A 27,102-nucleotide genomic window follows, 5' to 3' on the forward strand; every position below is an offset into this window, starting at 1 on the left:
GCTCTGTGTAAGGACTTCAGCTTACACTATGACCCAGGTCAGGTCACAGCTCAATTATGTCTGTTATATAATCAATGTGCCTGTATATTTAGCATACTTACCTTCATACAAGCTTACCTTCAAACAAATAACTCCTCCTCTGTGTACAATTAATTGTATAGTTTATTAATTCGGAAGTCACATACAAGTTTTTTATAATCTAGTATACTTTTAAAAATTGGAGGAGGCCTTTACCCTCAAATAGACGGGTTCACGCTATTAGTAAAAATTAAATCAAAGTAATCAATAAAAAATATAATAATAATTTTAATTTATTTCATTTTAAAATGTAGGTATAATAATTAAATTAATGTTGTTTTCATTTTCACGTTTAAATATATAAATTATTAATTATAATATTTGTATAGTATAACTACATTAAAAAAAACTGATTAATATGTAAAATGCATGAGTTAGTTATTATGTGTGAAATAAAAGGCTTTTTTTATTTAATTTCATTTGTATACTTATAAAATTACGCAAGATTTGAAATACTTGTCAAACATATTATTTTAATATTTTTTTTAGCTTATCATTAATTACTTAATATTTATGTTATGTTTCATTGTTATACAGTGTGTAAATATATATTTTTGTTTCCTCTATTGCTCTTAGAACAGATCACATTCTATGTTTTAATATATTTCCTTATGATAACTTATCTCATTCAGAAATGCTGAAAATTTATTCGATGTTGCTACAGGTATTAACCAAGCTTCCGTAGAGGACTGCATCGTGAGGTTATAGAAAATAAGTATATCAAGGAACTGATATTAAAGATTCTTAAGAATTATGCTTTTTTTTTTTTTTTTCTAAAAATAATATATTATTCGGGCTCTGGGCTTGCATTGAATTGGTTCCCGATCCAGGACTATGAGTGACAATAGTTTTTCTCGAATCTCTTCGGAAACTTTCTAACCCTGTGTTGAGTGACGCGGTGGGGAGGGGCAAGCGCGGGTGCCAGAGAGAGGGTACCGACCTCATTGCCCATTGCCACTCCTCCCGCCGAGGCAGCAGGCCATTTTTATTAAAAACACTTCCGAGTTACATATCGCGCGCGGCCTTCATTCTCAAGATCCTTATTAATCCTTAAAAAAATAATTAAGGAATTATTTTTAACTAGTGTGAGCTTACTGAAACAAAAATATTTTTTTAAATATCTATTGTGCTTCGAAAAGTGTAATTACAATAATTAATATTGAAAAATTAAGTGCGCCCCGCTTATTTTCCGTACATCATCGGGTACTGTCGTGCGAAAAGTTACGAGTGGCTGAGTGCTATAATCTCCGGCAATGCTCGAGGCGAGAGGTACCTAACCCACCCTGCTCGCGAGCGACAGAGAAGGAAGACCCTGCTGACATGGCGACCGTGCCAGTGCGAATGGATTGATGTTTTTCACGTGGAAAACTCATCCCTTCAACAAACACATAGGTATGTTGACACGGATATAAGATGTTCAATGTCAAATAGACAATAATATATTATTTTAACCGCAGTAGCTTCAATAACGAAACTCAATTATTATTATGTAGCTATTTCGTAGAAGTTAGGATATGAAATAATATTATTGTGTCTAGGTACAAGAATAAAAGATACAAATATTGCGATTTAAAATTTCGCAGTTCATACAACAATTGATAAGTAAAGTACCCGATGATAACGTACGATAAATCATAATATAGGAGTCGTGCTCTCTAGCAATAGGGTTCACACTACAAATATTAGACTTGAGATAGATTACAAGTAGAACAGTTCCACCCCGCTGCAATCCAATCCTTGTTAGGTGAGAGGGAATCAATAGATTTCAATAAATCAATATTTTACCGTGCACCCTGCGCTGTATATATCCGCTGCCGCCAATCGCCATTTCGATGACGACGTATTTTTTGTGAGAGATATCCGAGCCGCGGGCGCGGGCCGTGAGTTTATGCGCGCGGGGTTGCGGGCTTCGGCCCGCGGCCGTCAGTCGTCGGGTGAGCGGGGTGCGACGTAAACGCGGATCGGACTATGGCGGAAGGGCTAATTCTCATTCCCATAAAAGGGTCGACTTGATTATAGTGCAGATAAGTGTGGTACGTTCCATTATGTTTGTGCAGTGATTTATATATTCTCCAATTGTTCTTATCGCATCGGTTGATTTAACGTGGATATCATAGGTAATAATGCCATTGTGATGACGTAATGAAGCGCGCTCGACTGGGTGCGTAGTAATAATTTGTGTGCTTCTGCTGAGATGTTTGTGCCTGTAGCCGCTAGCTCAATATCACATAGGTACCTGTGGATTTCGTGTCTAAATATGAATGATAAAATTAATGAGAACATAGAGACAACATAGACATTCCAATTAGAATCTAATTAGAAGTTTGATATATTTTAGTATATATTAATGTGTTAAAATGAATAGAGTACCTGCCAATAATTTGGATTTATAAAACGATCGTCATAGAAGTTGCATATCGATATTATTTCCTACTGCAGTGCGTTCGTTAGTGGCAGTGCACAGATTTTCCTCCCGCGAACGCCGGTGGCGCCCTCAATAACTAACCTTGAAACCTACGTGGTACCTCACTAAACGATTATTCAAATCAGAATTTATGCATACAATCTTAGGATTCCATATTTTTTAACATACTACTATTTTAACAGTTATTTTTTTAAACACAAATGACTAGGTCTAGGAATGTATATAATTCTGACTTAAGATTTCAGTGCGTCTATTTTTTAGTATAATATTTTTTTATTATTTGAAGCCCCGGGCCCCGTTTCATTGGAATTTAATTAATTTTAATGCAATAATTTCTTAATCTAGTGTCATTACTAAATCGAAGTATGTAGTCATTCTTAATGAGCTGTATATTATTAATGCGACTTATTATTAATTGCTTTGCTTAAATTTTGTATTAGAAAACTATAAAAACAATTTTGATATTATTCTATTAATTTTTATTGAATTTTCATGAGAACAAGTCTATAAAAAAACATTTATTAAGATTTGAAAGGCGAAACTGTCAATGCATCTGGAATTTCATTCCGGTAAAAAAAAACTTATACCTAAGCCATATGAATTTGCATACCGCGCCAGTGAATAAATAAAAAAAAACGCTTTTCAACCATGTCAGCAAAATAATCTGAAGATAATTATTATAATCTCTAGGTATATTAAGGTATTTTTTATTATATAGATCTGATCCTACCAGGGACTGGAGCTAGTTTTTAGTTCTTAGTTTTTTTTTTATTGAAATCTGTTGAAATTGTAGCTTCTTTGGTTGTTTACCACCTTTGACACTTTGGAACATTAGAAATACCAAGTTGTTGGGAAAAATTGTGTCAGATTGAAACCCCCTTACTTTTTTCCATTGAAATTTTATACTTTTTTCCTTTGAAACAACGATTAACTCTAAAATAATGGATTTTTATAGATGTTTTAAAAACATCTTATAAATATTGCCTATTCTAAGTACCTACACATAATGCTCTAGAAAGTATTGACTCAGTTTTCTGATTTTAATCTTAAAATAAGACAATCCTTATTTTCTGTACTTACTAAAATTCATGCAAATTAATTCTAACTATCTGTCGTAGCCTGACGATACACTTTGTTTTTTTCTACGAATATTTTATTGGTTTCCCCAGATCCCTTATTGTTTGCTTTTACGTATGTACCTAAATACGTACAACTGGTACCTAGTTAATATAACAAATAGTCTGTCATATCGCTTATAATGCATTTATACTAGGTATAAGAGGTAATCGTGTTTTGTTCTATCACTATCTCTACAGTTTCTCGTTTGTATTGGACTTCTGTTGCCATTGGTATTCTGCTCTGTTGACATCTTCATGTGCTTCAGCCTAGCGAAACTCCAAGAAAAAAGAGATTCAATCGATTGTATGAAACGTGCAGTCATTGATAGATTGACAGATGACGGCTTTAATCTTGTAAAAGACGGAGACAAGCGAAATCCACTACGTTCTAAGGCAAGTGTTCGCTTTCAAACTTAGCCGTATTATACTTCGTCACCATAATATTGTAATTACTATTTCAAACTAATGCCAAATCTCACTGCGCGTTTCATACTAAACTAAATTTAAATTTTCGCGCCTCTGCGTAGTATTTATATCCTCTTTGATGTGCTTAAAGCACTACCTGTGAGTTCCTTTAGGAGCTGAAGAATTTCAGGGAATTAACAGCGGATTTATAGTATAATGTTAACGTATACCTTAAGTACCTACATCTCGAGGAAAACTTAAAACATAAAACGAAAAATAAGTAAGACATGATCGCGCAGTTAAGATTAAACCTGCTGTAAAATTGTTTATTTGCAGCACTCGCAGAAAAACTACGCACTTGTTACTCCTGTGCCGTCCTTGACCTTTTGAATTTATATATGAAAAGAATGAGCGTCGATTTGCGCCAGGATTCCACATTTTATATTTACCTAGGTACTTGGCTTAACAGTGGGAGACTCATTTGCGCTTTGTATTACAACGGCGCCTTTTTCTGCCGTGAAGCAATTAAAGAAAGGTGCCCATAGCTAGTGAAATAACTGGGCAAATGAGACCTAATAACATCTTATGTCTCAAGGTGACGAGCGCAATTATAGAGCAGCTCAGAATTTTTGGGTTTTTTCCAGAATCATTGTAATGGGCAGGACGTATCAATTACCATCACTGAACGTCCTGCCCGTCTCGTCCCTTATTGTCATAAATAAAACGTTTCGTCGCATATTTTATAAATATATTATTCCCTTAAAAAATCTCTTATATCTTATAAAAAAGTGAAAATAGTCGTCTAGCCATTGCTATTTTCCATTAAATAGAAAAAGGACACGGTTAGTTTATAGCATAATTTATTATTCATGTACATATCTCTCAGCCATGTTGTTGATTACAATTAAACGAACCATCACTCGGCACTGATTAATAAGTCACAACATATTATTATTAGCTTATCTTCGAGCTCATGTTAAATCATATACAATCTATCTGAGAACATTCGCGTGATGATACACCGAGGACATCTGGGAGATATGGACTTAATATTAAAACGTCTTATGTTGTAGTTGAACATTAACAGTTATCATGCACCAAACTAAAATCCTAAACTAAATTCGATATTAGCTCGTACGACGATGAACAGTATTACCAATATCATTCGCTCGCTCGCACTCATGGGCCTTTTTACTATGAGGCGAGTGTCATGCCGTTTATGCATTTATCTATAGATACTTTATTTCGTGTTTAAAATTTTTGTATATACAATGGTATTATTAAAGTTGTTATGAATTACCTTTTATGTACCTGCCATTCAGCCTTACATCGAGTTTCTTGGGTTTTAATAAAGTTACTATACATATGAGCAGATTTTAATTATATTCTTGGAAAAGTTTGCAAATTCAGAATTCCTAGTTCCTCTTGCTGTTGGGGACAATTTATTGTTAATAGAGACATGTTTTTTTAAAAAGCTAGCTGCAGTAGGAATTGAATTAAATTTCAATTGAATAGACCTTTATTTATAGTTCTAAATTTAGAATTGTGACTAAAATCATACTATATTATATCCATGTGCTATATTATGTCATTTCTAATATTTATACTTATCACGTGATGGGCAGATGATGCAAGATTGTAGAGGGATGGATGTGCAAGACAGGTCGACCTAGGAATTCCCCAGTTAGGTAGGGGATATACTAAAAAAGTGTAGAGTTAAAGGCACTAGGGAAAGAGGGCTTCTATCTATGAAGGAGTTTATACGCTTCGTTCGTTGAGTAGCAGAAGTGGCCGTGGCCATAGATCATAATATACAAACATCTATTAATTAATGTTATTTGAGAAATTTGTTGTTGGAATAAATCCTTACTTCTTAGATATTTTCAATAATTTCGTGGCGAAGTTTTTATTTAAAATTTTATTTAATGAGGTTTACAATCCTTACATTGTGTTCAAAATATTATATAGTTTTGTATCAAATATGTTCTTTTTCTGTTTCAGGTCCCAGGTCCTCATGAGCCCGTCTCCAATAACACACTATGGAAGGAAATATTAAATGAATAATATGAAAACATAATCCATTGTTAAAGTTTTGTTGATTTTTATCAGAACAAGAGAATTCTTATATTTACATTGAGATATTGTTGAATTATATATAGACAATAAGCTCGTGCGACTATCAATTAATATTCCAAAGAAGTTAAAACCGCAAAAATGGCTACGCAGAGATTTTGTTTGAGGTGGAACAACCACCAGTCAAATATGCTTTCCGTGTTTGACCAACTATTACACGCAGAAACCTTCACTGATGTTACGCTTGCTGTTGATGGCCAGTTGCTTAAAGCACACAAGATGGTGCTGTCTGCTTGCAGTCCATACTTTCAAGCTCTTTTTGTTAACCACCAGGAGAAACATCCAATTGTTATACTCAAGGATGTACCGTATTCGGATATGAAGAGTTTATTGGACTTTATGTACCGCGGAGAAGTCAGTGTTGATCAAGAACGACTGACAGCATTCTTGAAAGTAGCTGAGAGCCTGAGGATAAAGGGTCTCACCGAAGTTAACGAGGAGAAGTGTGATATTCCAGGACTCACTAACTCGTTGATTCAACAGCAACAGACCAATGTTACGGCACATACGCCTCCGCCACAGCTGCACAGAATACATCCGTACATGCATCAGAAGAGGCCGGCATCAGGAATGCCGACTGGAGGGGCACCTCCTAATCTCTTGATGCCGTTGTTGGGAAATGCATTGATGCAGCCAAAGAGAAAACGTGGTCGACCCAGAAAGCTCAGTGGAAGTTCAAGCGACGCTCTTAATACTGCTGCAAGCCCGCCTGGCGAATTTATACCGGAAACAGCATCACACCCAAATAATAACAGGGCTGGCGATCAGTTGATTAGGGGATCACCTGAAATGTTAGAAGTCAAAATGTCAATGGATGGATTTAATCCTGAAGACGGTACAACATCTGGTGGAGAAGATGGTGGGGAGGCTCTGATGATTGATGAAGGGGATGACGCTCAATCGAATGAAGCTCCTACTTCTGGAAAAGATTCAGCAGGTATGTAATCCCATCTAAGAGCATCTGACGGCGACACTGATGATTAATTTTCACTCTTCTTTCCAACTTACATTCTAATTTTTATTATTTATTCTTGGATGCAACGTTGTTGGTATTGTTTATCGAGACGATAATAATATCGTGCTACAAAAACAAAACGTCGCGAACGAGAACATAGTTGAATGTGTATCGCTTGTCTTTTTGTAAATACCAAATTAATTTTCCCCTCCATTCTACCTATCCACCACTAGTTAAAATTAATTAAATCATATTAGTTACTTAAAGAAAAGCTAATGGGATATAAGCTTTGATGTTAGGCAGATAATATTAGAACAAAAGTGAAAAGTGAAGTGTATAAAGATAAATTGAATGCTAATATAATAACTATAAATAATTCCGAAGGGGTAAGTTGACTATAAATTTTTGATATCGAAAAACAAAATGCTTTCTTCCATAAAGAATGAATTCTTTTGCTTGCTTTTCTGCTTTTGGGGAGAGCTATTAGAGGAATGGCCAGGGGCATTTTCGGTGTGGTATAATTTGAGTAACAAAATTTCATTCTTGTAACTGTGCTAATCGAACATATTCCTATTAAAATAAAAGGGAAAACAAACAAGGCTTATTCCCAATAGCTTTCCTTCATTAGAAGCAATGGAACTACTAAGATGTAGCGAACTAAACCACGTTTGCTATGCTTTATTATTTCCATACACGTAATTATACATTAAAATCATTTTAAAAATCAAAATAATCATTCTATCCATTTACAAAAAATAAGCAAAATGAAATTATTTCAGACACCGCGAAAGTACCAAAAGATGAACCACAACCAAATTTCCCATCTAATGGCCCGATTCTTTCAATCGAAAACGGAGCTATAAAACAGGAACAAGCTACACATGAGGGAATGGACGAATGCAACGAGCCTATTGAATACAAATATAACCCCGATCGAAGCCGTGAAAATTCAAATTCACGAGACGGACCATTGAAAGACACCGATGACAAAAACAGACTAGGTCGTAACTTAAAGCCAAAGAATAATAAAAAGATGCTTCCCCAAATTTCTAAATTTAGAGCTCGAACGTTATTCAATCAGTTATCGGGCCTATCTAACTTAAACCCGTTGAATAGTTTCGATAAATTTCCTCGAGAAACTGTCCTTATGCCAGCTCTTGCCACTCAGCTTTTTGCTGCCGAATTGGAACAGAATAATCTAAACATGGCGAACAGCGAAGTCGCAGACTTGTCGCAAACCAATTGGGAACATCGTATATTTCCTTCTCCGATAAGGAAGAATAACATAGGCAGCGTGGGCAACTATCATGAGGAAAATAATGAATCAGTTCGGGACTATTGCATTAAGGAAGGCGAAAATGTATTCCGATGCAAAATATGCGCGAGGGTATACACGCATATTAGTAATTTCTGCCGACATTATGTTACATCTCACAAGAAAGATGTTAAGGTGTTTCCTTGTCCCATCTGTTTCAAAGAATTTACTCGCAAAGATAACATGATTGCGCATTTGAAAATTATACATAAAAATCAGCCAAATGCCAACGAGCAAACGGCTAAACAAGAGTCTTAATCGCTCTTAAAGACGTTATACTTAAACATACTCAAGTCACTTACACGACGACAGAAAAGATCTGATTTATGTGTAAGCATATTAAATATATCGAGTTATTTGATCGAGATTGATTGAGCGTTGGAGCTCTAAGTTTCACGAGGTTATGAATAAGTTGTTGAAGTTTTGGACGAATTATGTCGTCAGTTGTTATATTTATCTATTTATTTACGTTGTTCCATTTGTTTCCTAGAGTGCTGTACTTTAAAGAGATTTATGACAAATTCTATTATTTACTTGTTGTTTTGCACTCAATCGTTACTTAATTTTATTACTTACAAACTTCAGGGTACAAAGTAACTACTCATCGTGATCGTATTCAAAGTAATTTCGAATACATGCAATTCTCACTGAACTGAATTAGTATAGTTTAGGATTTATTTTACGTGTATACCAATGGCGGAGCCTTTTTGTAATTAATAAACAATATAAGTATTTAATGAAACACTAGAGAGGCTATGATTGTTACAAAAAGGCTAATTGCTGTTTGTAGGTGTGGAAAGCATTTTACTTGCCGTATTAGTGATTTTAGTTCATAATTCAGTTTAGATATTCGATATAACTCAATATGGGCTATGATTTTAACATGTAGTGTATGGTTAATATAGTAAATAGTTAATTGAGGTCTATGTTTGGTTGTAAATGTATTTAAGAGTAATATTTATTAAATAACAAAAGAAAATCTCATAACTCAAACAGCGTCCAGTCGTCGTTTGGGAGTTCCTTACTGTTGCAGCTGATATTTTTATTGTGTTGACATTTATTTCAGGACATGACAGCATATGTTAAAGACAATACCTATTGTAGTTTTAGAAGATATAAAATAAAAGGGACGTATATATTATATATGTAAATCCTCGATTTATCTACAAACGTGTAATTGTTTTAATAATATTATATTTGATATTGAAAATTGTAAATACTTGTTACAACGCACTGTTGTTAAAGTGATGTGAGCAAGGTGCTTTGGCGATGTTCGAAACATTGGAATCATGAGATGATTAATATTTATTTAATTCGGATTCCAAATGCCTTAATTAATTATTAAGGATGTGTACTTATTTGTTCGAATTATATCTAGATGCAGTTGTAGTCTTCCATAGAGATAGAATTCTATTTTCAATTAAACTTAAAAGGGACTTCGAAAGTTTGTAGAAATTCATCGTTGATCGCGACAATACATTCATTGAATTAATTATAATATATATTAAATACAAACCAAAATTCAAAGATCTGTAATTGCATTCTGAATTTTTAAAGATTCTAGTAATCATGAAACATTTGTATGCCAATATCTGCCTATTATAAATGTTGAAGGTGATCCCTAGGTAGTATTCTGGTAAGTCATAGTTTCCGAGAATCGCCAGGTACTTAAAAGATATGTATGCAAAGTATGCGCCTTATTTTTCAATTGTTTAGTTAGACAATCATGACATTGCGATTGTCTGCGGGGAAAGGAGTACGATACAGCGGGGGTGGGAAGAGTAGTGCCGATATAAGCGATCGTGTCTTATTATATACGAGGTTTGATAAATAATATATGTTGAAAGAATTTGCATTCTTCTCGGCGCGTGGCAATATATCTTGAAGCAAAAAAAGAGCGTAGAGTAAATAATTATGTAATTTTGTTGATAAAATTAACGATGTTGGTATTTTCTTACTAGTTTTATAATATTTATGATATAATAGGATCTTACTTAACATATTTTTATGGCATACCATTGCAAAAATAAAATTCGATCCTCTTTCAACAATATCAGAGTTGTCAAGCAATCATTTCTGTACAGCTAAACAGCCTTTTTTTTTACCCGTCTCTCGTCACATTAAACCATGCCAGTGTCAAACGAATTTGCTACTCAGTGATAGCTGAACTTGTGGGACACACAATGATCGCTTTCCGATGATATTTCTACAACTAGATAAGTTATATATAAGTCCGGCATTTGTTTTCACCCCAAAGATGAGTTTCAAATAATATTTGTAGTAGGTTCAGGGAACGCTTGCCTATTAGTGTGCCTTTAAATGTTATATTAATAAGTTATTTCGACTCTGTAGATGAGTAAGAAATTTCAAAGAGTATAATGTATAATTTATTTTAATTAAACTTTACAATCTATTTTAAGAAGCTTCCTTAGGAATAGAAAAACTTTAGGCCCAAGTAGTTAAATAATTATTGGTAGTTACGTCTTACATCATCTCATGTTTCCTGAAATTGAAATATTGAAACGATATATAAATAAAATTTATAATATCTTTTGGCGAGGTGAGTTCGCGTAATCGTTTTTGAGACTGTTTAATTCATTTAAAAATTATAAAAAAACGAATTTATTGTACCCTTCATAAATTTGTAAGAAAAATTTATCTTGAAAATTGGTTAGATACTTAAATGAGAATAAGATATATTTGGAGAGGCTAATACGGAAAGATAACTTAAATATATACTTAGAATAGGTCCTTGCACGGATCTTGAGGTACGAGAACTAATACACGTGTTATGGGCGGGTAGTTTGATATTATTGTTATTGGTACAATCAAATATGACGCAACCTCCCCGCGCGCCGCCGCCAGTGAGACTCTATGTTTAACTTCTGCGTACTCATTTCCTCCGTTGAAGATCGGTGCCGGGACCTATAAATAATTAAATTTAGTCAATTTAGCCAGTGCCTAAATTCCAAACTTAATTATTAGACAAATAATGTGTATCATTCAATTAATATTCGCTAATTATTATTGCATGAATGTGACGGTTATAATTTCGTATTTAACTACAGCAATCGTTTTTGTGTCAAGTTTAGCCCTTTACAGTTCCTTCATTACATGATAGAAAAATGTATATCTATTTATACTTACATGGTAGCAACAACTTATTTACATATTAATTATTATTTATATCAAATGATGTTAAATGATTGAAATTTATTTATAAAAAGCTATTATATCATCAATTGGTGCTAAATTAAACTTAAGAAATGTCTCATTTGATGCGACATCAAATGTCCCTAAATGTTATTTGTTAATATTTTATTTTCAAAGACAAATAATTTATATAATATTACTCGCCCCATTTCGTTGGCTATGACGAATTGGATCTTCTATATATATATATTAATATGAAGCATGAATGTGTATTTTATTTACAAAGACTATATTATTTATTTTATTCTCACCGCGTGCATATTACAAATAATTATATTATATTAGAAGCACACTACGAATATTATAGAGATCTTCAGCTAATTACAAAGTTATATTATTGCTTCTTAAAGATTTTAATATTACAGATAATATATAGATATATTTGACGCAAATGTTATTTACTCTATAATAACTTTCCTTTACAGTAAGCATGTGAATTAATATTTAGCTGCCGTAGACGTGTTTCATTAGTTTATTGCTCTGTTTGCAGGGAACACAGAAATTAGAGTTTTACAATAATTAATATTTATGATATCGTTATAATTACATTGCATATTTCAGAGGCATGCACATCGCAATAGATTATAATATATTTAAATAATAAAATAGCGATTGATTTTATTATACCATGATTATATAGTAAATATTATGTTGGACTCAGGGCTTCTCGGTTTCAGACTTAATATTTCCGATATAGAATTCGCGTACAAGACTAGTGCGGATAAATAATATTAAAGCCAGAAAAGGCGTGTGAAATATAATTACACATTATAGCAATATATAAAGCCTAGTCTAAAACGCCTGTCTGATACCGGCCTATTAAAAATGTATTCATGAAAAAAAGTAAAAATAATTTAATATATTTCGATAAATAACATCCTTTTATTACTTACACAACACGTCAGTGAAGGACTAGGAGTGTAAATCGAGAATGGTTCCTTAACACGAAAGACTAAATCGACTTGGCCCATGGACTTGCGTCCCGTGCCATTAAAAAAATACACATTTTTTAATTTACTTCATAGACCATGTATGCTAGTCCTTCAGTCGAAAAAAAGACGAAAACATGTTAGTGCTACAACTTTTTGTTGTTGTTATTGGAGGCAGCGATGCAGGTATTTTTTTACTTGACAAAATATTAGCCATGCTTATTTAAGCCTTATAATTCACTGATGAAATGTATATTATATGGTTTGAGGGGAGGTAGTATTTTTTTTAAATTTTAAACTACCTGATTTTGCGGCGTCACCAAAATTTAAATTTATGTCTAGGAGGCCCTAGTCCAACGCTTTCTTTTTATAAGGCAATAAATTTGTTAAATTAAAACCTAAATCTCAGTTGCTTTTATGTTTGACTAGTCAAATATTCATCAATTCAACATATGCTGTGTCACAACTATGAGACTGTAGAGATGTCTTTGTTATAATTCCTCTCTTTGCATCTCATCTATAAACTCAACTGAACAAGTAAACGGATAAATCAAGTTATAATTTAACATGTATTTCTTATATATGCCTGAAAACAACCTTTTGTTATTGGCTGGAGTTAACTGACATTGACAACTTATACAGCTGACAAGTGAACATTGACCAATCAAACTTATTATCAACAGGGGTTTGGGTTAAAATATATAAAGAGTATTTATATAATATATTTACATGTATTCTATTAGACCGAGTCTCAGAAGACATTTTATGTTTTACATATTGTAGTTGTTAGCCAAATGTTGATTCCATTTTCGTTATTCGCACTTAGACCATAGAGAAGGTAAACTGTAATAGAATTATTATAACTTAGCATTGAAAGTTACACGAATAGATATATAATGTTAATGGAATGAAACAAAATACAATCGTATACAATAACATGTTAATTACTATTTTTAGAATCTTTAAAGAAAAATAAAAGTTACATCAAAAAATATCTAATGTTTAATTGATGTTATTTTTCGATAACTTTTTTTTTGTTTTGCGTTATTGTTTTTGTTTATACCTCTTATGTTACTACAGAATTTTTATTAAACTGTTCTCTACTTACTAATATGTTAACTATTTAAAAGCGTTATAAATTATTCTCTTTAACGATGAATACGGGTTTACTTATAAAACTTGTAATAATTATAATTTAAAATAACCAAAAACAAGAGATGCAGACTATATTTCAGTAAATACTCTTTGGTATAATGGAAACGCGTTTAATTTAAACAAGTTTTATAAGTTGTCTCTATATGCTTAATAAAAAATAGTGATAAATACCGGCAACGACATAAAAATAAATAATTAATAGATTAATTATAAGTAGCGAAGTAACAACACGGGTTATTAGTAAAGATTAATTTAAGTTATTGATAATAATAGTTTATAGTGTTGGAGTGAATTTTACTATTCTATAAAGAGAACATAGTAGTCGTGAAGAGGACTGATCAGGTAGGTAAAATATCAAATAAAAAAATCACTTAGATTGTGTGTTTAGATGTTATTAGCTAGATGCTTAGATCATTTATACGTCTATATAAGCTGAGACATAAATTGAGGTTGACTGTTAACCTCTATTTTGAACAATGCATGCACACTAATACAAAATGACATACAAATCGCGTGTGTATGACGACGTAACACTAAAGTAATAAAAATGGCCTGTTTCCATTGGTTGTTTAGTAGCAAGAGGATTTATGTAGACGTATAAATTGTTTAAGGCTAGATATTATGTATGTGCTTTCAATGTTGCTCAAGTTGACACTAAAATAGTATTTCGTTCAGTACAAATCATCGCTTTTTTTTTAATTTATAGATATTCATTGAGGCTAAACTTTTAGTTACGTTATTATTATTTTTCATTCGATGGCAACTAATGTCTTTGGATTTCGAGAGCAAAGGCTTACTCACATACAGCCCACCATATGTGATCTAGCTAATATTGTTTATTTTTTTTTATTAATCTATCTACAGTACTTGCCGTTACAGTTCCAAATGCAAACTTGAGTCCTATATTAAACATAGTAGAAACTTTACTTATTGTTATTTTTTAATTTATTATTCTAGATTTATAATTTTAATGTGTTTGTTTCTCATGCAGCCTGTTCTTATTAGATGTAGTATGTGTTTAAATTAATTTCATTAGGAGATATATTAATTCATTAATTGGATTTATTTTTGTTTCTAGATTGGTATATTTATTTAAGACCCTTGATCGGGCGAGTTTGTGATTTTATGAACGAGCGTAGATGTACTTGGTGCTATTTGTTTTTGACAATAATTATGTTTTAAGTGACAAACTCGTCCAACTTAGTTCAATATTATTTTGTTTCATGCTGTAATTATTTTCTCATTGAACAAATAAATTTTATTATATTTTACTGCATTTTCTTTATTTTTTCATCCGCATTGATTATTTCATTAGCTATATCGCACTGTATCATCAATTTAAAATGACCGTATTAATGATCGTGAAAATTAATTAACTTTACAGGTCGCGGCACGCCTGATTACGAACATAAGGATATAAAATATGCACAATCACCTTTGAACGACCAAGGAAAGCACCGCGTTAACCCTGCTATGACGGCCTCGACTTCTAATGAGTATCACAATGATTCCATTAATAATAACACTCTTCAAGCAGGCCAAATACAACGCCCTCAATCTAGACGACGCATACGGAGACGAGCCAACTCAGCTTCCAACGACCCGGCTGAACAGTTGACAGAAATGTCAGTCCGCGGCCTCAACCTCTTCCGCTACGCATCGGTAAACGAGGGAGTCTACCAATGCACAGAATGCGCCAAGGAAAACATACAAAAGACTTTCAAGAACAAATATTCCTTCCAGAGGCACGCATTTCTCTATCACGAAGGGCAGCAGAGGAAAGTATTCCCGTGTCCCGTGTGCTGTAAGGAGTTCTCTCGACCAGACAAAATGAAGAACCACATGAAAACAACGCACGATTGTTACGTCCCGAAAGATATCGTCTATCCGCCTAACACATACTTTATACTTCCTGGTCTAGAGGGTCAACTTCCACCAGGAATCCAGATGGAGTCGATAGGATCTGGTTCGCCACGTGGCTCCACGCCGTCACATTCTCCACCAGACCCTGCCCAAGCTTAAGATATCTTACAAGTGTCTTATAAACATTAAAGTGCCTTTATTGACGCCTTATATACCATAGTTGTAGCACAGAGTTATTATATTCAATTCTGTTATAAGTAATATGTATTCTATTTTTGGAGTGGAATTTTAAATAGTTTTTTATATATTTCCATTGATACTGTTAAGCATTTACTGATGTTTGTTAGTTCTTTGTTTCAGATTTATTACTAAGGTTGTGCGAATATTAGACAATATTAAAATATAAAGTGGCCAGTTATGCCTAGGCGATATATATATAGTCTTCACTTTGCTGTTTGACAATACAGAATATTATAAGGTTTAAGAAACGGGTGACTGTACAGTCTGATATATTTACTATGCTTCAAAATTAATCGCATGGCGGTGTAATGAGAAGAAGAACTGTACTTTTGTAGGTAGTTCGATTGCAATAAGAAAAAAGGAATTTTGGTTATTTTTTTGGTTATCTTGACATTTATACCGTTTTTCTCTCACTTCTAAATGACAACTGTACAATCGTTGCGGTTCACTTATTATTATCAGCTGGGTGACTCTATTTTTTTTTAATATTTATCATTTAACTTTTTGACGAATAGTTAAAATAACAATATATTTCTTTGGGTTCTGATAATAAATCCTTTCATACCGACAATAATTAATTAATTATGAAAATTTAAACGTAAATATAAGCAACCAAAGACTGTTTCTAACTGATTTCTAAACTAAATTTCTTTTTACGGTGGGTTAGTATTTACATTAAAATCAATCGAATCAATAACTAGAAAACTACTTATTAAGTCTTTATTGCAGAATATTAAATTTGTATTTTATTATAAGTTGCATATTATGTGAGTTTAATATATTATTGTCTGCATAGTATGAGTGCCATAGCACAAATAATATAATCATGTTTATAATTTTCCATAATATAATGATCCTGGTAGAATAAGTATGGTGTTCTGTGAATAGGAACCCAAACGACAATCAACAGTTCTTCCATTGATAAGAGAAATAATTATTAGATTAAGAAAGACATAGATATATATGGTTACATATAAAACATTAATTAGCTCGCAAAACTTTATTGTATAAGCTCTTTCAGTGAAGGCGTAGAAACAAAAAATAGGGTCTCATTAGCGGGGGGCGTACAGGGGGGTGTGTGTGCTGATGGAACCAAGAGTACAATAATTATAAGCTTTGGTTGGGTGTGGTGGGAAGTACATCATCAATGTACACATCTTTATCACTGATATAAAAAAAATATCACAGACTACGAAACCTGATCCAATAAAATAAATTTTGAAGTTTTTCTTGTCAGAACCACACTGTCCCCCCTGTTATATGTATACACCGAAATATCTTATTATTTAACTTAGGACCTTTGCTGATTAGGATATTTCAACGTGTTCATTGTCATTTTAACTAATTAAATTAACTATTAATTTGATGAAAAATTGTTGTATCTGCGATTTCATTAGTGTTTTATATGTCGCCCCCAATAATATGTTAACATAAAGTTAAGTTTCAATATAACATTATTAGTTAGTTTGTCAGAGTGTTTATTAGCAATTCTAGGTTAGTTATATTCTATTAGTTAGTTATAGATAAGCTGCGCACAATTTTACGTAATCATGTTGTGGTTCAAGATATTGTATATATGATAGTAGTTACTTGGATGAATAGATTTTAAATTCACCGAAAGGGTATTAACAAAATAATAATAAATGATGTGTGATTTTGAAAATTTAGATAAGTGTCATACATTTATAAAATGCGCCAGTCAAATCGCACAAATTCTCTAACAAAGGTCTCATGAAAAATACTTTTTTATGTTTTTTTTCCACCCGCTTTAAACTTAATACTTTGTACACTAGCTATCATCTTTATGGGTTGAAGCGGTTTATTTTCCTGTTATTTATTTTCTTTCTTTTAGTATTTTTTTGTGATATTAGTGCTAACTAAGTTAGCTTTCAAGTTCATTGTTAATCCCTTTTTTCGTTTCTTTTCTTCAAAAGCTGCCAGGCAGCCTCGAAATAAAAACAAATCATTTTCTTTTGTTATTTTAGTTTAAGCCTTAGAACATGCAATTTTATGTTAGTTCTTTGTATCTGTTTTACAACTTTTTTATAAATTAGGTGTACGAAATTTTTTGGTATTTTACGAATTTCTATAGCTACATTGCATTTATAAAAACTAAAACGAGCCTTTTTCCAATAAACTATATACACTGAATATATTTATGAATGAAACACTAATATTAACTAATGAAATGAAATGAAACACTAAAACTAACTACTTAAGTTCTATCCTTATCTTAGTGCAATATATTTGCAAATGTTAAATATTTCTATATTCTATATTAGTTTAGTGACACCAAGGTATAAATAAGCACAATACAGTAATAGAAAAGTAGTTTAACTTTAAAAATAGAGCGCCCGAATCGACGCACGCACACATTCACACGATTTACTCGGCCGCTAAGCAATCTTGGGTAGACAAAATTATTGGGTGCCACGACGTACGCCACAGAGACTGGTCGCCGTCCGAGTTAACTTAGCTGCGCCGCGCCGTCCGCGTCGTCAAACTTTTTGTATGTACCAACCCTATCGCTCCGGCCAGACGTAGGTTTAAATTTTAAGGAGACCTCTGTGTAACGCTACTGTTCTATAACTTGTATTGTGATATAAGTGCTTGTCGCTTTACATCTTAATCTTTTAAAGTTTGAGTATTATATATTATACTTTGTTGTATATTTTCATTAAATATATTTAATGTTTTATTAATCTATGGTAAGGGAACTGTCGATAACTTTAGGTATGCACGTTTAAAATTATTCATAGAGTATTTCTAAGTTTATGTTTTTATTAAGTTAGAGAATACTTTTTATCGATGTTTATAACAATTACTACCACAGTTAAACTGAATTACGTAGTTTTCTTTAGAGTACCACGTATATTTCAAGATAGCTTTAACGTTAAATTTTATAGTTACAGGAGCGAAGGCAAGATTGAACAGGAGTCTTACCTAGCGATGTAATACTTATGTGTATACTACAAATAAATAATAAATAACAGATTTTAATCATGTTTTTAATTTGACGAGGGAGATGTTGGTGACATGCATCACGTGGGCGTTCCGTATAACTCACTATTTACCACTGGACTGGCGGCTGTCAAAGTGCTTTTGTGCCTGTTTGACATTCGCCATTTTGGCGCTGTTGGCCATAGTGAGACTCTGCGGTACTAAAACTAGTGATGACAACATAGATGGTGGGAAACTATTTACAAAAAAGAATTGTGTACTTTATTATGTTGATTCTTGAAGTATAAATAACATGGAAAACCAACGAAATTAATTCGAAATGTAAAAATACTTCAGAGTACGTTTCTTCGCAGCCATTTGTATTATACGTCAAAATTTGTTCTCTGGACGCTCGCGAGTGGCGCTTCAAGTAGGCACAAAAAATTTGCTGTCAAACATAATATGGAACAGTCTATCCAGTGGTATTTATACAGGTCTGTTGTTTACCTAGATAAAAAATGTAACAGTGACACTATATTACGAGATTTATATCGATTACTTGAAAACCATAGGATACGTAAAAAAGTAAGCTCATGAGTTTTATTGCAAAGTCTGTTTGCCTGCAAGTCGGCTGGGTAAGTAGGTATCGAAGTTTAAAGTGTGTAGCGAAGTTAAAAAAAATTACCAAATATCATCATAGTAAAAATAAAGAAAAACTGCTAAAAATGTTGTGCCTGTTCTTCTAGCGTTTGCGGCAATTGTCTTTCGAATACAATGTATATGCCATAAGGCAGGCATAAAAGGCATTTATTTTCTCAAAATTGATTCCTTTAGAATTATTTTTGATGTCATTTCTAATAACTACTAGATACTACTACCGCTTCGGAAACAAATGGCGCTCTGAGAGAGAAGAAGCGGCGCAAGAAACTCTCCCAGCATTCTTTTTTACGCTCTTTTCAATAAAAATATACAATATTGTACAGTCATTTCCATCGCTATAAAATAATCACAATCTAGTTCCAGGCTGTCCGATCATTTAGATATTCAGCAGTGGAGTAATAGGATTTACGACAGAGCCATTTTTTTATAAAACATTTAAATTTATTTATAGATAATGCCTGAACAGTGGCTGGGACTTTATTATAGAAGTGTATACATTTACCCTTAAAGCTATTATGTATCTTATGAAGCCTACTAGAATTAGTTACAAGCAATCCCTTATTTCTAATGTTATAATAAGTGGTTTTAGCATCAAACAAAAATTAAAAAAAAAGTGGCACTCCTGCAATGGCAGAAGTCGAAACCTCAATAGAAGTGAAAACTTACATCCATAGGTGTGTATTTTTTGAATCGTCAGGAAGTATTTAATTATGCAGGACTTTTAAATAAAGTGGTCTTGGTAACGGTAAGTGTTGCAAGTTCCGTGAATTATTCCCATCTCAAAAATGTCAACATTCATGTGTATCTATGTACTTATATACACAATATATGTACATATCGGGGGTGTCGGTAACTATCGAGAAATCAATAGTTTTTTCCCATATCTAAAAATGGCCAACATTTAAAGAAGATTTCACTTAATTAAATTATTCGAATTACAAATACATTTTATATCATAAGATGTGATCAGCGAATAAACCGGTCTCTGACAACTATATATCTATAAGTATATCTGATTAAGTATTATACCACAGACGGCTGCTCGGCGTAAATACCACCCAGAAGGATGTTAGCTACGCTGAAGTACAAATGATGTACCTCCTAAGACAATAGTAGGTAACAAGAATCTAAAGGAATCTATTTTGAGAAAATAAATGCCAATTTAGCATTTCAATAACACAATTTGGAATAAAAAAAAAACTATTTATTATAATTAATCCAATAAAAAGTTAAATACAGTAAAATATTATATTCGTTTAATTTTGTATTTTTTACTTTGAATAACAAAGTCATTGTGAGCATATTTAAGCGCAGCCACCCAATTATCGTAATTATCCTACCACATCCCCTAATACCTATAAAAGGTTGGTACTAATATTATATTTAAGTATTGCGGGTATTTTGAAATTGCGTCTGTAAAATATTCGTGTAAAAAAAATAGTTGACATACACGTGACACTTATGTCAATATTTACAAGCAAACGTTTAATATTCACAAAAGAGAGGCACCAAGGATCACTGAGACTCGCCAGAGGGAACAAAGTCAGATTTGAAACCACCCAGAAATAATTAGCATGACTCTGCAATCAGTCAAATAACAACTGACTTAAAGAAGATATACACCTTGTATTCCTAGTCGTTTTAATTTTGGCACTAAAATTACTCGGTCAATATGGGCAAAGGCTCTTGAAGTTCTGTGTATCAACTTTATCAAAGCTAATAATTATTTCATTCCACTAATGTCATAAATATTCGCTTTACCGGTCGACAGTACGATCAATGGTTGTGGAGTTAACTAACCCAGAATATGGACATATTCTGGGCAAGTTAACATCTTGGGAAGAATTTAAGAAGGACTTCTTGGGGGCAAATTACATTTTATATAATTACTAATTTATAAATTCAATAGGGCTGTAAAGTATAATTTTAAGTTTGTGTATCACCTCAGTTCAGAATAAACTCGATTGTAATAAGGTGCATTATTTATAGAATATTCAATGAAAATCTTTTATATTCAATGAAATAAAAATTTAACCATTTTCAGCATATCAGTCAACGTATTACGATGATTTAGACAGCAACTTTCCAGTTATTACATTAGAAGTTTTGTCTACTGACATCGATCGAAATGAATCCGATCTAAATGATGATACCCAAGAAGCTACAGATAATAGTACTCAAGAATCTGATATACAATTAGTTACTGAACAAAATCAACAGGAACCCGAAAAGTACGAAATCGGAGAGTATGATAAGGAAATAATAGAAAATGCATCTGGAAGAAGCGACGCACTTGAATATATGATGAGAAATGATGGTCGAGTTGTATGTAAAGTTTGTGGTGAAGTTTTGCAAAGCAGAACTCACTGGTATCGACATAAATATAAATTTCACATAGTACATCCATTGAATCCGTCTCCACTGTTTCAGTGTGAACAATGCAAAGTTTACTTTAAAAGCAGAAAAGGTAACTGATTTGTTTTATTATTTCTTAGGCAATTGCTTACAGTATAATATCTATGCCATTAAATCAATTAATCATATCTTAAAATTCAAGTATATATAATTGGATCCTTAACTGTTTGGTGCATGAAGATCTTTAATATCACAATGCGTTGCAATTGCGATGCAATTTCTTATGCAATCAATATTCAAAAAGAGAACTAGTATAAATAATGTTTTATTATTAAATAACTATAAGAGTCACTATATATTTCAGGATATATTGGACACATAGCAAGCAGACACAGTGAAACATTAGCTGATTCGAGCCCAGTATTAACTAATACCCAGGCAGAAGCTTTATCTAGAGACGAGCCAAATGTCACACTGCCAGAAATAAAAGATGACGTTGACCCTGAAATGTCAATACCAAAAACGAGCGTTCCTAACTATCAAACTGCAATGAAAAATGCTGCCGCCAAAACATCGGAGACCAAGAGAAAAGGTCACTGTAGAGGTATAAAATTAACATAAAAATTTTTATTGCTTTGTCCATTAAAATGAAATGTTATATAATCTTTTGGAAATTGGTGTATGGTTCTAGTTAACAAAACTATTGTGTCGTAAAACGCAAAGAGTTGCGCTTTTGGTTGACTCCGTAAACTACTGCTACCCTAAGTTTGTACAGATTGCACATAGTTTTCGGTTTTTCGAAAAATGTTATTAACTACACATATACCTTCGATGGAAAAAAGTTTGGCTTCTAAAAATATTAACACGGACATGTACCTTCTTTACCTTTTTTACCTGTAAGTAAACTTCCAAAACAGCTGAATTCTTTAATTTTTTAAGGTGAAAGTAACTACAGATCTGCGAGTGATAGAGTTGAGAAAAGGATCAGAGAGGAAAAATTAGTTGCAGACATAATTGCAAGAGTGCGGAAAGAATGTGAGGCTCAGGGTGGCGATGTCCCAACCCGGCGTGGATACTCCAGACGAACAACTGTGATGCACACCTAAGCTGCAATTTAAAAAGATATCAACTACGATTAAATTGTTAATATCATTCAATTTTATAATGCGTATAAGGGCACAGCTCTGATTATACACGTGTATACGTGGAAACTGAAAAATACGAAGATCTATAAGAATTTAGTATTTAAGAACTACAATTTTGCTATGTTGGTTGGCTGTGGTAAATTTTGGCTATAAATCTCCTGAACTTTTAAGACAGCTTTGAAAATAGCTGCTGTTTTAATGCGCTTGGACATCGGTGACCATATCTGAATATATCCTTTCCATTTGCAATAAGGTCGCAAAGAGGTAGTTTTCTCGTTCTTAATATATCAATATCAAAAAGCGCGCTGATACGCAGATGAGAATGTTCCGGAAGACTTAACGTCGTGAAAAAGACTATAGGGTTAGGTATGTAGTTCCTTATCTTTTGAGTAAATATTACACCCAGCCAATGCCATCAGCAAATGTGAACTGAGTCCAATCAGCAATCGAATATAAAATTCAACAATATCGATAAAAATATTACAGCTGGCATTATTCAGAACTATGAATTTCTCGTTTGTCTATAATATGTAAATATTATAAAAATGCCCCTCAATAATTATAGATATAATATTGACAGGCTAACTTATAATATAAATAGCGGGAATAAGAACTCTTTGAATATCATGTCAATATTTTAACTGGTGATGAGTCGCTCGTTCTTTGCAAATCTTCTGTGCGTATATGAATGCCTGTGAACAAACATTTTCAATGTAACTCTATGAGAAATGTTTGGATTTGAATAGCTTTTGATACCGACCAACTAGAAACCCAAGCTCAACAATTTTAAGCTTTTTTCATGAAGAACTTTTCAACGATATGTTATTTTATGTTATTGCATATAATATGCATTATAAAAAAATCCCCATCATAATCACAATTTGATTGTATCAAGTACTTTACGTGTTAATAAATATCAAATTGATTAATAATCATAAGTTTGATATTTTAAATGGTGGCTCAATTTCTGGGTTAACTTATCGTCTGTCTCAGGTTTTGTAACCCGAAACTGTTTATAACAGAACATACAATATCTAATAATGGCAATACTTACGCTGCAGACTAAGCATTAAGCTTTGAGATAGGCTAGGACTGTATCCAGGCCAATAAACTAATAAAAAAGACAGTATTGACTGTCGATAGCGACCTAATGTGATAAGTACCGTTATTGTAAAATACATAATATTTTACTTAGACTGGGCTGCATCATATTAGCTGTTATAGTTAAGGTTTAAGTCAAATTAAACGTTAACAGTAACGTTGATTTTGACATAGACTGCGGAATGTGTTGTACCATAGTATTTCTTGGCATAGTTCATGTTAAAGTTAAATAGTGAAATATCAAGACAATATCGCATATTTATTTGAAACTTTTGAAGTCGCTATTTAACATTAACAATAGCTTTACCCGGCGAAATTTGGACGATTATGGTTTATAGTTAATGTTATGACGTCCTTTAAAATTTGTCATTGGTAGTTTTCTAATTACAGCACTGTAGCCCATTATGCGGCATAATGGTCAACGTTGAGTGTTTCAACTACAACAACGCTTCGCACAATCGAGTACACTCAAAAGTGCTGCTTTCGCGTGATGCGTGCAATAGATACGAACTCAGTGGCAGATAATTAACAAGTGTTTTTTCTTTAAGTTGGAATCGATTTATTTATATCATCGTTATCATTATATATGTTATCGTTAGTAATATTGTTTATTGTTGAAAACATTTTTGTAGCTGTCGTTTCGTCGTAGTTTTTTAGAATTATAAAATTTAAAAAAATAACTTAATTCAGAGTATTGTTTCTTTATTGAAGTAGGCGTTTCTTTGCCGAAATCCATAATTATATAAGTGATTTAAGTTTTCTTTAGTGTTAATACCGCCAATATTTGTTTTTATACAATTCGACACGTGTTGTCTCGCCAAAATCTGGCACGAGACTAAATTCAGAGTATGTTAAAAAAAATATAAGTAATGATGTAGGTACAAACATTACATTAACCTATATTTTAATTTGTTGCATTATAATCTGTAGGTAATTGGAAAACTACCAAATGGTGCAAATTTTTTGCTTAACCGGTACTTTGACATGCTTTTTATTACTAAAGTTATTTGGTGCAACCTGGCCTTAGTCAAAACTTTTTACCGATAGGTAATTCCTAATAGAAATATTTTATCATCATTAAAGTTGATAATAATTATGATTAGCGATACTATTTAGTTTTATTCTATAAAAATAATTGCTTACCATTGGAAAATATATTTTTTAGACGTTACTCTAAACGATTTTGATAATTATTAAGTATCTTTATATTGTAATTTGATTTATGAAGTAAGCTGTAAACGTGATTTATGTCTTGTTAGTATTATAATAACTACGTACTCAAAAATGTATGAATGTTCCTTTCGAAAATAAGTGACAAAATAGATAGATATATAGATTTAACTTAACGTACCTATACTTATAACGTACTAAACTTAGTGCCAAACAGTTTTATTAAAAGGCCGTTAAAAAATGTGCCAATTTTTTATCAATATGTATGTTTAAATTTTCTCTTGTAATTAATATTAAATATCGTTAATTCGTAATTATATTAACTTTTATCAATATATATATTTCATTACTGCATTTATACATTCTACAGAAATATGGGTATAGAATAGAATCCGTCTTCGATTATAACGGGTAAGCGTTAGCAAATTAATTTTATTTTTATTTTATTTAAATTTTGGTTTTCTATATTATGTAGATATAATATGATAGCTCAGTAATTTTTTGTCTCTTTATCTATAGTCTCCGTCTCTATACCTACTAATATAAGTATAGAATAAGGTTGATAGTAAGACAGAACAGTTAAGAGATCTCTTTTAACTGTTCTGTGGTATAAACTAGTCCCATTGTTGTATAGACTTGTTTAAAATTCGCTCAACCATAGCGTGCCAAAAGAATTTCAACTATTTATGACGTATGCATACCTGATACAATAATTTATCGCATATTTTTCGTTTTACAACATTTATATTACGTTAGTCTATATTATATTAATTATTAAGTATTTAATAGTATCTGAGAGAAATTCTGTAAGTATCAGGGTTACGGGCGCAGTGCATTTTGATCAAGATTTTATCGTAGTACGTACCTATTGTATTGTAGTAGATACGAGTTAGGTCGTTTTGTGATGCATTATGAGATCATCATGTAACTGATTTGGTAGAATGGTGGCCCAAGCAACATGCAGGCAGAAATTAACATAAAATCTGTATTCTAAATAATCAGAAGAGGCCGAGCATAAATCGATAGTATAATCGGAGTCGACTTCGGAACATATTCGAGCGCGATGTCTCAATAATTAAAAATAAGATTCACTTGAAAAAAAAACCATAATTGGAAAGTACCATTTTTAAAGATTCCATTAAGTATCTAACCCGATATAATTTCACGACTTCGAGTCTGACTTTACCCCGTAAACCTACAAAATAGACGCGAAAAGATTTAGGTGAAAAATATAAATTTGGTAAAAATTAATAGCAGTGGACATGCTGTGGTCTCATTATTGCAAACTTTAATTATAAATCGCGCTTGGGAACGCATTATACAAAGCATGCGAAAATATCATGGAATTAACTGTGCAATTTGATAAATGTCATTATTCGGTGATTATTTGTTAATAACGTTGCGGGTTGCCAAATGTCAAGGGAAATGACACATAAAAAGTAAAAACACATACAAAACATGCGAAAAATCATGGAATTGTAGTAATACCAACGTATCTGTGAAGTGGCAAAAATAGGAACTACGGTCGCCATGTTGAAATGTCATTCGACAGTCGACTGTCAGTGTCTACTACTTTCGAGTGTTCCATGTGTTTTAGTGCGATACCTACTTCTGAATTTTAAGCGTTAAAATATATGCCCCGACTTTTGTGCACATTGGAATTAAACCCATCAGTTCACAGGTAAGTTGGTGACACTGTAACTGAACTGTGCAATTTGATAACTGTCATTATTCGGGTATTTTTTATTTATTTATATAGTGGCACGGGATTCCAGTCCATAATGGGTCATCCGGAAATTATTTATGAATAACGTTGCCAAAAGAAATTTTTTAGCTTTGCAAAAATGTTCATTCAGGACGAATTTAGTATTTTTAATCGTCATAATATATAAATGTAAGCGA

The 27,102-nt window shown here is 32.5% G+C and overlaps 1 protein-coding gene across 5 annotated transcripts; it reads left to right on the forward strand.

Annotated features, from left to right (window-relative positions):
• The first annotated feature begins 1,162 nt into the window (after positions 1-1,162).
• Positions 1,163-27,102, forward strand: LOC126971234 (protein tramtrack, alpha isoform-like). 5 transcript variants are annotated; one of them, XM_050817429.1, is made up of 5 exons: positions 1,163-1,470; positions 6,028-7,096; positions 21,474-21,896; positions 22,149-22,388; positions 22,724-27,102. In XM_050817429.1, exons 2-5 carry the CDS (start codon positions 6,241-6,243, stop codon positions 22,888-22,890), a joined length of 1,686 nt encoding a protein of 561 aa, XP_050673386.1. In that variant the 5' UTR covers positions 1,163-1,470; positions 6,028-6,240; the 3' UTR covers positions 22,891-27,102. The 5 variants fall into 5 exon arrangements, with proteins under 5 accessions (XP_050673386.1, XP_050673384.1, XP_050673388.1 ...); XM_050817427.1 differs by lacking the exon at positions 1,163-1,470 and adding an exon at positions 2,006-2,111; XM_050817428.1 differs by lacking the exon at positions 1,163-1,470 and adding an exon at positions 2,012-2,195.

The sequence above is a fragment of the Leptidea sinapis genome, chromosome 23 (assembly GCF_905404315.1).
Source record: "Leptidea sinapis chromosome 23, ilLepSina1.1, whole genome shotgun sequence".
In the NCBI taxonomy this organism is placed as follows: Eukaryota; Metazoa; Arthropoda; class Insecta; order Lepidoptera; family Pieridae; genus Leptidea; species Leptidea sinapis.

Excerpts from the sequence above, each read along its gene's own strand:
- LOC126971234 (XM_050817429.1), top strand. The coding sequence starts at position 6,241 with ATGGCTACGCAGAGATTTTGTTTGAGGTGGAACAACCACCAGTCAAAT. Across the intron at positions 7,097-21,473 it reads TTCTGGAAAAGATTCAGCAG|CATATCAGTCAACGTATTAC; the intron begins GTATGTAATCCC and ends AACCATTTTCAG. Across the intron at positions 22,389-22,723 it reads GAGAAAAGGTCACTGTAGAG|GTGAAAGTAACTACAGATCT; the intron begins GTATAAAATTAA and ends TAATTTTTTAAG.